Source organism: Aquarana catesbeiana, linkage group LG07, assembly GCF_042186555.1.
Source record: "Aquarana catesbeiana isolate 2022-GZ linkage group LG07, ASM4218655v1, whole genome shotgun sequence".
Lineage (NCBI taxonomy): Eukaryota > Metazoa > Chordata > Amphibia > Anura > Ranidae > Aquarana > Aquarana catesbeiana.
Window position 1 is genome coordinate 288,326,756 of NC_133330.1, and position 12,945 is coordinate 288,339,700.

Consider the following 12,945-nt stretch of genomic DNA (forward strand, 5'->3'; position numbering starts at 1 on the left):
TGTCTCTACCAGCTTTGCACATCTAGAGAGTGACATTTTTGCCCATTCTTCTTTGCAAAATAGCTCAAGCTCTGTCAGATTGGATGGAGAGCACCTGTGAACAGCAATTTTCAAGTCCTGCCACAGATTCTCAGTTGGATTTAGGTCTGGACTCTTTGATTAATGCTCTCCTCGCCAGGACTGTCAGTTTAGGTGGATGGCCATGTCTTGGTAGGTTTGCAGTTGTGCCATACCCTTTCCATTTTCAGGTGATGGATTGGACAGTGCTCCGTGAGATGTTTAAAGCTTGGGTTATTTTTTTTATAACCTAACGCTGCTTTAACCACTTACCCACTGGGCACTTAAAACCCCTTCCTAACCAGACCAATTTTCAGCTTTCGGTGCTCTCACATTTTGAATGACAATTACTCAGTCATACAACACTGTACCCGTAGGAAATTTTTGTCCCTTGTTTCACACAAATAGAGCTTTCTTTTGGTGGTATTTAATCACCGCTCGGTTTTTATTTTGTGCACTATAAAAGAAAAAAGACCGAAAATTCTGTAAAATAATACATTTTTCTTTGTTCCTGTTATAAAATTTTGCAAATTAGTAATTTTTCTTCATAACTTCTGGCCAAAATTTATACTGCTACATATCTTTGGTAAAAATAACCCAAATCGGTGTATATTATTTGGTCTTTGTGAAAGTTCTAGAGTCCACAAGCTATGGTGCCAATCTCTGAAAATTGATCACACCTGAAGTACTGACAGCCTATCTCATTTCTTGAGACCCTAACAAGCCAGGAAAGTACAAATACCCCCCAAATGACCCCTTTTTGGAAAGTAGTCATTCCAAGGTATTTAGTAAAAGGCATGGTGAGTTTTTTGAAGTTGTAATTTTTCCCACAATTATTTGCAAATTCAAGATTTAAAAAAAAAAATTTTTTCACAAAATTGTCATATTAGCAGGTTATTTCTCACACACAGCATATGCATAGCACAAATTACACCCCAAAACACATTCTACTACTCCTCCTGAGTATGACGATACCACATGTGTGAAACTTTTACACAGCGTGGCCACATACAGAGGCCCAACATGCAGGGAGCACCATCAGGCATTTTAGGATCATAAATTACACATATAATTTCTTGAGTATCTCTTGCACTTTTGAAGGCCCTGGAGCACCAGGACAATGGAAACGCCCCAAAAATGACCCCATTTTGGAAAGAAAACATCCCAACGTATAATCTATGAAGCATAATGAGTCTTTTGAATATGTCATTTTTTTTTTACAAGTTTTTGGAAAATGTGGAAAGAAAAATAAATTTATTTATTTTTTTTACACAAAGTTGTCCGTTTATACAATATTTGTGACACATAGCATGTACATACCAAAAATTACACCGCAAAATACATTCTCCTACTCCTCCTGAGTACGGTGATAACACATGTGGGAGACTTTTCCACAGAATGGCCACATACAGAGGCCCAACATGCAGGGAGCACCGTCAGGTGTTCTAGGGGCATACATTTTAAAATCTAATTTGACTACCTATTACACTTTTGTGAAGCACTATAGTGGGATGAATGAGCATGAATGGGGATGGATGAGCTGTGGATGGGGATGGCTGAGCATGGTTGAGTATGGATGGGATGACTGAGCATGAATGGGTATGGCTGAGTACGGCTGAGTACGGCTGGCTATGGCTGAGTACGGCTGGCTATGGCTGAGTACGGCTGGCTATGGCTGGGTATGGTTGGGGGTGGATGGGATGGCTGAGCATGGATGGATGGATGAGTCCCCGAATTGGCACAGATCAGCGCTGTGGGCACTATAAATCCAGTCCACAGCGCTGCACTCGATCTCTCCGCTCACACTGTACCCATTGGTACTGAGAGGGGAGAGAGGAACCGGACATGATGCCGGTTTGTTTACAAGTGATCGCTCCGTCATTTGAGCTGTCAGCTGTCAGTGGCCATTTACCGTGATCCGTGATGCGCCAGGTCCTCGCGGGAGTGCGATTCCTGGGAGGACGTCATAGTACGCCCTCACAGAGTTATCGAGCCATGCTGTAGCTGTCATTCGGCTATAGCACGGTTGTTAACTGGTTAAACTTCTCCACAACTTTATCCCTGACCTGTCTGGTGTGTTCCTTGGCCTTCGTGATGCTGTTTGTTCACTAAGGTTCTCTAACAAAGCTCTGAGGGCTTCACAGAGCTTTGTTAGAGAACCTTAGTGAACCTTATATTGAGAATAAATTACAGACAGGTGGACTCTATTTAATATTTAGATGACTTCTGAAGGCAATTGGTTCCACTAAATTTTAGTTAGGGGTATCAAAGTAAAAGGGGCTGAATACAAATGCACGCCACACTTTGCAGATATTTATTTGTAAAACATTTTGAAAACCATTTATCATTTTCCTTCCACTTCACAATTACGTGTCACTTTGTGTTGGTCTATCACATAAAATCCCAATAAAATACATTTACGTTTTTGGTTATGACATGACAAAATGTGGAACATTTTAAGTGGTATGAATACTTTTTCAAGGCAATGTAAATCTGAAACTATAATGATAGTTTGCTGTATTTACCCATCTTGTATCTGCAGTAAGTAAGTAGCATGTTGACAGCACATAAATTCAAGTGGATTTCCAACATTTGTAAAAAAAAACATGCTTAGAATGTCAGTGGCGATATAAATAAATCACTAAATAATCATATTTGCCTCTTTTGAACTGTCTCTGTGCTGCATTATGTCAGTTTTAATGTTGTCCAAATTGCAGCATTACCTTCCCGGAGACCATCTCTGTATCTAAGGACCATGGAGACATCTCCATCCCTGCCTGTAGTGGCTCCGTATATAATCACTTCTGCCTTGCAGGACTGGGGTTATCAATTCAAGTCCCAAACAGAAATCTATCTGCATGGAGTTTGCAGTTTCCTCTAGGTGCTATCATTTCCTACCACATGCTGATAGTTTAATTGGCTTCTGTCCAAATTTACCCTAATATGTGTATGTATATTGGATAGGGACCTTAGATTGTAAGCGCATGCCTGCTATCCCGCTTAAAGGAGCCGATGTATAGCTACGACGGCTCGCGGGAACGTGCCAACCTGCTGCAGTATAATGACAGCGGCTGGTCGGCAAACTGTTAATGAACCCTCATCACAAAGGTCACATGAGCATTGGATAATAAAGGATGCTCTTCAATCTCAACACATCTCAATCAGGGCAGGCAAAGAGGAATGCAGATGTAAACACCCCAGTCTCTGCTTTCCTTCTCCTGGTACTCCGACACTGACCACCATAGATTAATCCATCACATGAAATTGCAAAGCGATAGACCTCATGGTGCAGTATTTCCAAATATGTTTATTAGATTAAAAAGAAATACACTCACATTCTCTGCATAAAAACAAGCTATGTTCAATGTAAACATCCAGCGTTCCCCACCAGCAAGATGGCCGCCGCATCCCAGCATACACCAGCGTCACGTCGCCGACTCCTTTCTACGCGTTTCGTCATAGGATGACGTCATCAGGGGTGTCTATGGTGGTCACTGTCAGAGTACCAGGAGAAGGAAAGCTGAGACCGGGGTGTTTACATCTGCATTTCTGTTTGCTTGCCCTGATTGAGATGTGTGGAGATTGAAGGGCGTCCTTTATTATCCAATGCTCATGTGACCTTTGTGATGAGGGTCCACTAAGGAGGGCAAGCGGCAGTGTTATCGGGTGCCGGTGATGGTTTCCCCCTCTTTTACCTTATGATAACCGTCTTTGATGTGAAGTGTGTTGAACGCCATCTTTGGATTGACTTTCTATGGACTCATTTATTTTCTAAGCGCTGCACCCCCTCTCTATAATCTTTATATTCATGTTCATCAATATTGTGCTAGCTGCTTTTTATTTTATTATATTATATTAGTTTTTAGTTGTGGATATAAGAGCAGCAGTTATCTATTTTTTATAATAATATTAAATGTTTCATGGTGTGGTATTTTCATCAGGCCCTATTCTTTACATCCAGTGGGCTTTAATGGGTTATGGGATTTGTAGTAGTATAGTCAAATACAGACCATTTCCTCTCATTTTTCAAAATTACACCTGCTGGGGTGGAAACAGATGTTTGTAATTTCTTAAGCTCAGAAGCTTGGAAAAAAAAAGAACAAAAAGTGCTAAATCCTTGCAATATATCAGATGTTTTTTCTAGAGTTCCACTTTACGTATTCTGTTTGTATTCCGTAGTTTGGCGAGCTTCTTATGCTGTGCTCAGGAACCGGACTGGCCCCAATGATACCAATCCTGACTTCTGTCACTGACAATGAAGACGATGAGACCTTCGTCACACTAGTTGTTTGTTTCAGGACTTTTAAACACATCTACATGAAGAATTTTTTGCAGGAACAAGCACGATTCTGGAATGTCAGACTGTTTTATGTCTTTAGTCAGGTCAGTATTCATGGTTCAGTTTTAGATCTTGGGTTACCTGGGCACACATCTGGTCATTTGAAGTGAGCCTATACCCAGATGCTGCATTATTCTGCCAGTATTAATCAGTAGTAATGTTTTCCCTGCAGAAATCACTGCTTTGGTGCCAGTCTCAAGACCAAAATCAAGATCAATGATCACATGATCGCTACTGTAGGGGGCATGAAATCCTGATGATAAAGCAGAACTTAAAGCGAACCTTCAATCATTTTTTCATCTTTCCATCTATTTTTTTCTGCCAGTAAATACCTTATACAGCCCACTTTCTGTTTCTTGTCTGGTAAAAAGCCTAGGCTTATGACATCATGCACAGCTCTCCCTCACTCTTGTGGGCGGAGGGATGAATCATAAGAGGGTCAATGAGAGCTGCAGAGCTGGAGGTGTGCCTCTGTGTGTTTGTGTAAATCCAGGAAGTGAACAGGCAGCAGCTTCAGCTGCCCACACTTAAAATGGCTGCAGCCAGACTCAGTGGAGGGAGATTTCTGCAGCATATTTGGCAAGTACAGAATCACAGTATATATATAATAATATGCAAAGTGGTTAGAGGGAAGCTTCAGAATGGCAAAGATGTTTTTATTACAAATAATGTGAGCAGACTGCAGTTCCTCTTTTACTGTATCTGAGCACTACAAACCAAAAAAGCTATTTGATTAATTTTTAACATTTTAAAGCACACCCCCACATCCATCCATGTCGCTGTGCTTTATTTTGTTAATAAGTCACTGCGAAAAATACCCCCTTAGCATCTCTAGCCACAGCCACCCTGAGTAAGGGCAGATGATTAATGTGCCATTTATTTCCTGGAATCCATCTGCTCTTAGCTCAGGCATACAGGAAGGAGAGCATGCTCAGCTGAGAAAGCCCCTCCTCCAGATGAAGGAAGAAAATAGCATGAAGACTCCTGGGATGTATGACATAATTTTGGCATAGACCAGAAACCAGGAAGCATCTGAAGAAATGTGAAAACAAAAAGTTTATGACTAATAAATATAATATACTAATAAATATATATTTACTATTGCTAGCAGCAAAGGGATTACAAATAGTTAATGTTGATTGAAAGAGTTTAGTTCCAGTAGAGGCAACCAGTAAGTTTTTGCTGGATAGATATAATTTCCTCTGGCTGAGACCATACACATGGACAAATATCTACTCTGCCAATTCTAGTCATTTTTATATTTTAATGTTGGATAGATTTTTAAAAAGTAAATACTGATGGCAGGTGTTTTTATTGCTTTCCCCCCATTGTAGAGATTTTACCTCACTTCCTGTCCCTCTGACAGCCAATGATAGGACAGAAAATAAGGAAAGCAGTTACCGGATTATCAGGGCTGGTAATCACAAAGAGCAAAGAGAAACGGGATAGAAAGAAGTGAAGAAGGGAGAGTAAGAGAGGGCAACCTCCCGCCCCAAAAGCTCCGCACCACCTGAGAGGCACCAATCATAAGTGCAGACAATGTCTGCAAGATCGAGGGTTACGGAGTATTAGGTTATAGGAGTCTTCAACAAGACCCATGGCTCCCATACTTTATTATGTATATCAAGAGTGTTATTTAGAGAGGCCATCAGGTACTCCATTCTTTTAACATCTCTGATCCTGGAGTGCAGTTTGAACAGTGAGGGGGGGTAACCACTTTTTTCACTTCAGAGCCACCAAACACCACGCTGCAGTTAGCACGTGGACTAAGAGCTTTTTTGACAGTTTAGAGAAAGATTTGGGTGGGAGGCCCAGAAGAAAAGTTTTCAGGTTGAAGGGCACCCCAGTACCAAAGATGGTTCGAAGCAGGGAGTACACCATCTTCCAATAGGGGGTGAGTAGAGGGCAGGCCCAATAGATATGATATAGCATCCCCCTATCTTTACAACACCGCCAGCATCTGGGGTCGGCAGAGGGGTATATGGAGTGGAGCAGGTCAGGGGTTTGGTACCAATGAAATAGAATCTTATATTGATTCTCCTTATAGAGCGTACAGATGGCGCTCTTAGAGGCCTGCGACCATATGAGCTGCCACGCGTTCAGGGCTATATCTACATCAAGGGCCTGCTCCCACATACCCATATAGGCATGCCATGGTCTGGCTGGTGATAAATCCATGGTCAGGAGCTGATAAGTGCGCAAGATCATATCTTTAGGGAACGAGCCCTCTAGACCTAGTTTTTCAAATTCAGTTAGGGGGGAGAATTGAAGATTCATGACCAAAGATTGCACATAATGCCGTATTTGCAAGTAACTAAAAGAAGCCTGTCTGGGTATGTTAAAGGCGTCTTGCAGATCTTGAAAGGATCTCAGGGTTCTGGTTCTGGTGTCTACCAATTGACCGTAGCGAAATATGTTCTTATCCATCTAGAAGTGAGACATCTGTGAGGTCAAGCTGTCTGGGATATTGGGTGTGAATAGGAATGAGGTGGCTAGGGAGGAGGTGGTGGTAAGCGGGTATGTCAATTTTGCGCACCGCCATAGCGTGCGCAGAAGCGCCATTGGCCCTAGTAGCTGTATACCATGGTATAGTTTTTAATGGTACACTTTTGGAATAATTCAGCTCCTGTGAAGTAGTCTCAGTGGTAGGGGTGAAAGGTTAGCGAGGTTCAGGTAGTTGTGGGTGGCAGGAGCGGTTGGAGCTGTTAGCTGACCAAGTTATGAAAGAGGTCATGATGGTTTATGTGTCAGAATGGCGGGGGATTATGTTGGGGGTAATTGGTTTAGGTAGGTTTGTATGGGAAGATGAAGTCTTGAGGGGAAGGGAGAGGTGGGCTCAGGTGTCCTTAGGAGGGTTATGACAGGAGCAGGGTCTCTAATGCCAATTACCAGCTTCCCCATAACATTTTTATTAACTTGACATGTGCATGTAAACTTGCTTGGAAAACTTTCCCATTTCAGAAAGTTTTTAATTCACAATACCAGTCCTCTCCCTCCTTGCATGCCATAGCCATCTACTCTTCTGAGAGTGTCTAATTTCTATCTGTGCTGACCCAGCTCCTATGCCTCTCCCTTTAGCTCCCTACATAACCTTTTATGTAACAGCTAGGGGAGGAGTGAAATAGAATACTATAATGTCATTTGAGTGACGGCTCTTATGCCCTGTACACACGGTCGGACATTGATCGGACATTCCGACAACAAAATCCATGGATGTTGGCTCAAACTTGTCTTGCATACGCACAGTCACACAAAGTTGTCGGAAAATCCGATCGTTCTGAACGCGGTGACGTAAAACACGTACGTCGGGACTATAAACGGGGCAGTAGCCAATAGCTTTCGTCTCTTAATTCATTCTGAACATGCGTGGCACTTTGTGCGTCGGATTTGTGTACACATAATTGGAATTTCCGACAACGGATTTTGTTGTCGGAAAATTTTATAGCAAGCTCTCAAACTTTGTGTGTCGGAAATTCCAATGAAAAATGTGTGATGGAGCCCACACACGGTCGGACTTTCCGACAACAAGGTCCTATCACACATTTTCCGTCGGAAAATCCGACCGTATGTACAGGGCATTAGTCTGCTGTTATGCATGTCTCTCTTTGCTGAAAATAATGGTCACTATGGTAAATAATCATTATAGGGAATTAAGACTTTTGTGTTGTCAAAGATATGTCAACAATGCCAGATTGTAAATTGTCTGACATTACTTATCTATCATTACCCTCCATTCTGACACAGAATGGCTTATTCAAAGTTTTTGTTTGGATGCATTCCTTTGACCTACAAAGATTATCCGATGGTCTGGAGCTCAGGCTCATTAGAATATTGTTTGTTGTTCCCTTGTCGATTCTTTTCCATGATTCTAATCTTGTTTTGTAGGAACAATCATTAGAAAACCTTCCCATGAGCTACAAGAACTCCAAGATTGGAAGGATCAACTCCACCTTTTTGGAGATGGTGTTGGGGACATGCAGAAGAAAACCCTACACACTCATCTGTGGTTCAGTCTCATTTACTGATGACATGATACATATGGTAAATGAGCTGGGGTACAACAAGGACTCTATCTTTTCTTTCTAAATTGTCTACATATTAAAGGCAACCTGTCATGATAGAAACAGATGTGTAGAAACAGAACGTGAGCACCACACCCATTGTTATAGAATTCAGGAATTTAAATGTAATATTCCTTAATCAGGAAATACTACCAATGCATTTTGGGGATTGCAAAGACCCCCTCCCCCCTTTCATCAGGACTTTGCAAGCTGTACAGGACTGATGGCAGGAATTTTTAAAAAGGGGATACAGTCATTTACCTGCTCATCTTATTTATTACAGGTACTTATATAGTGCCATCAATTTACACAGCGCTTTACATGTCTATATATTATACACTCACATCAGTCCCTGCCCTCAAGGAGCTTACAACCTAAGGTCCCTAACTCACATACATGCACATACTAGGGCCAGTTTAGACTGGAGCCAATTAACCTGCCAGCATGTCTTTGGAGTGTGGGAGGAAACCAGAGTACACAAAGGAAACCCACACAGTCACAGGAAGAACATGCAAACTTATGGCAGGTATTGCAGAGATTCGAACCAACAAGCCTAGGGCTGCTAGGTGGAAGTTGTTTACCACTTAGTCACTGTGCTGCCCCCATCTTTTCTTATCTTCCTGCTGGCCCTGAGCACTGAAATACACTACACACTGGGAACAAGGTTTAGGGTCCCTTATCTCTCAAAATTACTGGAAAGGTACTAATATAGCGAAAAGTTCCATTAATGTCCTAGCTACTGAAACCGATTTTAAATTACTTATGTTTAGTATCATGTATCCTTTTGACTCTTCCATGCAATTCCTGGTTATCCTTTCCAGTGCTTTAGGGGTGGCAGTGCCAAAGGCACGTTCAGACATATCTAGGGCTGCAACTAACGATTATTTTCATAATCGATTAGTTGGCCGATTATTGTTTAGATTAATCGATTAATCGGTTAATAACCTTAAAAAAAAGTGTGGTGTATAATTTAGTTAATATGTAAAGTTTTAAAAGGCAATTTATTCTTAAATATCTCTATGCAGTGGTAAATATAAATAACCAACTATATGGTTAGGGGGCAAAATATCTGATCCACTCTGAGAATAACAGACAGAAGAGATATACTGTATATACTATTAGAGGAGATATACTGTATATACTATAAGAGGAGATATACTGTATATACTATAAGAGGAGATATACTGAATATACTATTAGAGGAGATATACTGTGTATATACTATTAGAGGAGAGATATACTGTATATGCTATTAGAGGATATATACTATTAAAGGGTGAATCTGGTAAATATCATCAGACTCAGAGATCAAATTTTTTTATCTAAAGAACAAACCGTGTCTTTCTTCAAAAAAAAAAATATAATTTTAAGAATGTTCGTTCGATTTTCTAATTGTTAGTGGGGTAAAATCGACGTTCATTTTCAACCACAGTGATGGGAAAATTTGGAAATAGAAAACTTCTTGGTGAAAGGAATTTTCAGACAGTGTGTGGTTTTCGTTCAGAAATTACATTCGTTTTAAACACAGAATGTTAAAAACAAGTGAAAATTTCAAACAACATTCTTTCATTCAGCGAATGTACAAAGATTTTTCGTCTGAATATTCTCATCTGAAAATTGATCCATGTGGCCAGCATAAGGCTCGGTACACACCTATGCAGTTTGCTTTTGATCTGTTTCTGCAGTGCTTTTTGCTGTGCGTTTTGATTTTTGCGCACGTGATTTTGCTGCAATTTGCGTTTTTGCATTTTTTTTGGCCAATTTGTTGTTGGGCAGATTAAAAAACACAAATTGCTGCAAAAACGCATTACATGCTTTTTCTGCAGATTCTCCATTGAAGTATATTGAACCAAAAAAGCACCGTTTTGCGTTAAAAAAAAAAGTCCTTGACCCTTTCCAAATACGCAGCGGCTGAAAAAAGCATAGGTGTGAACTTGTCCCACAGGAAACTAGGAAACCATGTAAATGAACTGTAGTGCGTTTCTGCAAAAAGCACCAAAGAAATGCATAGATGTGAACCAGGTCTAAGATGTTTAGTAACATAATGGGGTTAAAAAAAAAAATAAATTAGCCCTTTATAGTACAAAAAAGCAGATAATCACTACTGTAAGGGGTTCGTTTTTTTTACTGTAGAACTGTGAAAGTAATATATACAGTAGCGATTATTTGCTCTTTTTGTACTATAAAGGGCTCATTTTAGTTTTTTTTAACCCCATTATGTTACTAGCCGATTAATCGATTATGAAAATAGTAATCGATTCATTTCATAATCGATTAGTTGTCGATTAATCGATGAGTTGTTTCAGCCCTAGACATATCTGGTGGGACCAGTGGTGGCCCGTCCATAAGGGGAGCAGAGGCGCCGCCCCCCTAATCCATGCCCCGGCCCCTAATCTACAAGCAGGGCGTCAGACACATGGATTCCAATGGGGTTTTTTTTTTTTTATTTTTTTTTCAAGCACGTGATTAGAGCCCGAGCTCTAATTGGCTTCAAAAAAAGGGTAGGCTAGGCATCCAGAGCCCACCCAGTTGTGTGACAATAGTGAATTAATATTCGCTATCGTCTTCCTGATTCTCCTCCCGGCCAATCAGAAAGCAGTTCCTGTGACCCAATTGGCCAGGGAGTCAATCGCTGCATTCCCCTCCATCTCCCACGGGTGGCGAGGTTCAAGGGGGTGTGTGTGATCGCTGCATTCCCGGCCATCTCCTGCGGTGGGGGGGGGGGGGGGGGTTGGGGGTTTGGTATTAGTTTGCTGGCCGCCACTGGGTGGGACTGTCCAAAAATCAGGCACTTTTGGTCTTGTGCCTACCAATTAGTCTGTACTCTCAGTAGATCCCTCATGAGGAAACCAGTGGAAGTGCTCTTGTACCAAAAAGGTATTTACCCTGTCTTCAGCACTGCCAATCAGATGATTGCCAGGTCCAGGAAAAAGCAAACCATTCCTTTTGAGAAACTAAAATCTCATTATCAATTACTGTACACAAAGTTTGGGATCCATGAATGAAACACTACTTACCGGCAGACTTTAAACGTACACTTCTTACAATTTAACGCTCTGTTTCTGGACCTGAGCAGTCCAGTCCCAATCCCAGTGAGCTTCATTCCCCACCAATCTTACCTTTTTAGGTTTCCTTTTTACTTCCCCCTTTATTATTTATTCTGAGCCCCTTTTCCCCTGTCCAGTCCATATTTCCTCATCTTTCCCCTTGTTTCTTAGTGGCTCGCCCACAGGCTACCCTACTTCATAGGTCTTACCATCCCCTATCTTCCAATCCTTCAAATAAATATCCCTAGGATTACCATATTTAATTACATTACAGTTGCCAAAACAGTACACTTTTCAGTACCACTATGTTAGTTACAAGCGTGTCCTCCATATTATTTCACTTTATTTGATTATTTTCTTTTGATATTAAGTAGCAGCAGAAATAGAAATATCAGTATTGCATTTGATTGTTTTTAAGAGCGCGGTGGAATTTAGCTATTATTAATTATCCTTTTTAACACATTTGTGTCTTCCATATTGTTGCTTTGGTTGTACATGAAGCTTTTTAACCACCTCTTTTCATTTAGGGACCCTTTGTTCCATCAACATTTTGGTTGTCAAAACACAGAAAACCTTATGTACCACCATATTGAGACAACAGTAGTTATGCCTGTTTTAAATTATGTTGACTTGGTTGTACTACACAACTTTTTTGTTATTTGTTCATTTGCAATGAATGATAGTAAAATCTTTTTGGAAAATGCATTAAAAATTATTTATTAAAAAAAAAAGGGATACATAAACTTTGTTGTCTTGTAAAGCTGCTGCTGCACTTTAATATCACATAGACTGGTAAGTTCCTATATGTCTTTTTTTAGTGCCTTAGTCCTATACGACTTCCAAAGCCCTGATGAAGGAGGACTTTGCAACCCCTAAAACACATTGGTTGTATGATCCCAATTAAGGACTAATACATTTAGATTTCTAGACAATTGGTGTGGTTCTCACTTTGTATTCTTACACATCTGGCCTCCTTTGAGGCTCCAGGGTGTTCCTGAGCATTAGGATTGAAACCTTGTCCCATGATAATGGGCTCAAACAGCCTATGATCCAGCACCTTATATCCCTACCCCTCAAAAGAGAGAAATATGGAGACTGCCATTGTTGACTAACTATTGTCCTTTAAGGCCCGGTTCACACCTATGCAGTTTGCATGTTCCAGGTGCATTTTGCATCTTTCATTACATGTTTTTGATCCATTGAAGTCTATGGAACCCAAAACCAGAAAAAAGTCCCTGGCTTTTTCCATAAAATGCACAGATGTGAACTACATCCATAGGAAACCATGTTAAATGGACTGTAGTGTGTTTCTGCAAAACTGAAAATGCACTAAAAAATGCATAGGTGTGAACTAGGGCTTAGACAGTATACCACTTGGCTGCCTTATTGGCTCAGGGAATATTTATCAATTCATCAAATAATGTATGTAAATTGATTGAGA

General features: G+C 40.7%; 1 protein-coding gene across 2 annotated transcripts in view; it reads left to right on the forward strand.

The window, feature by feature from the left end:
* Positions 1 to 9,315, forward strand: part of CYB5RL (cytochrome b5 reductase like) — a 35,865-nt gene extending 26,550 nt beyond the window's left edge. Inside the window, exons 6-7 of one of the 2 annotated variants that reach the window (XM_073593476.1) lie at positions 4,237 to 4,440; positions 8,282 to 9,315. In XM_073593476.1, the coding sequence (XP_073449577.1) occupies positions 4,237 to 4,440; positions 8,282 to 8,482 (405 nt within the window). In that variant the 3' untranslated portion in view covers positions 8,483 to 9,315. Of the gene's footprint in view, positions 1 to 4,236; positions 4,441 to 4,568; positions 7,611 to 8,281 lie in introns of those variants that run through there. The other variant, XM_073593477.1, reaches the window with a different exon arrangement.
* Positions 9,316 to 12,945: the final 3,630 nt, after the last annotated feature.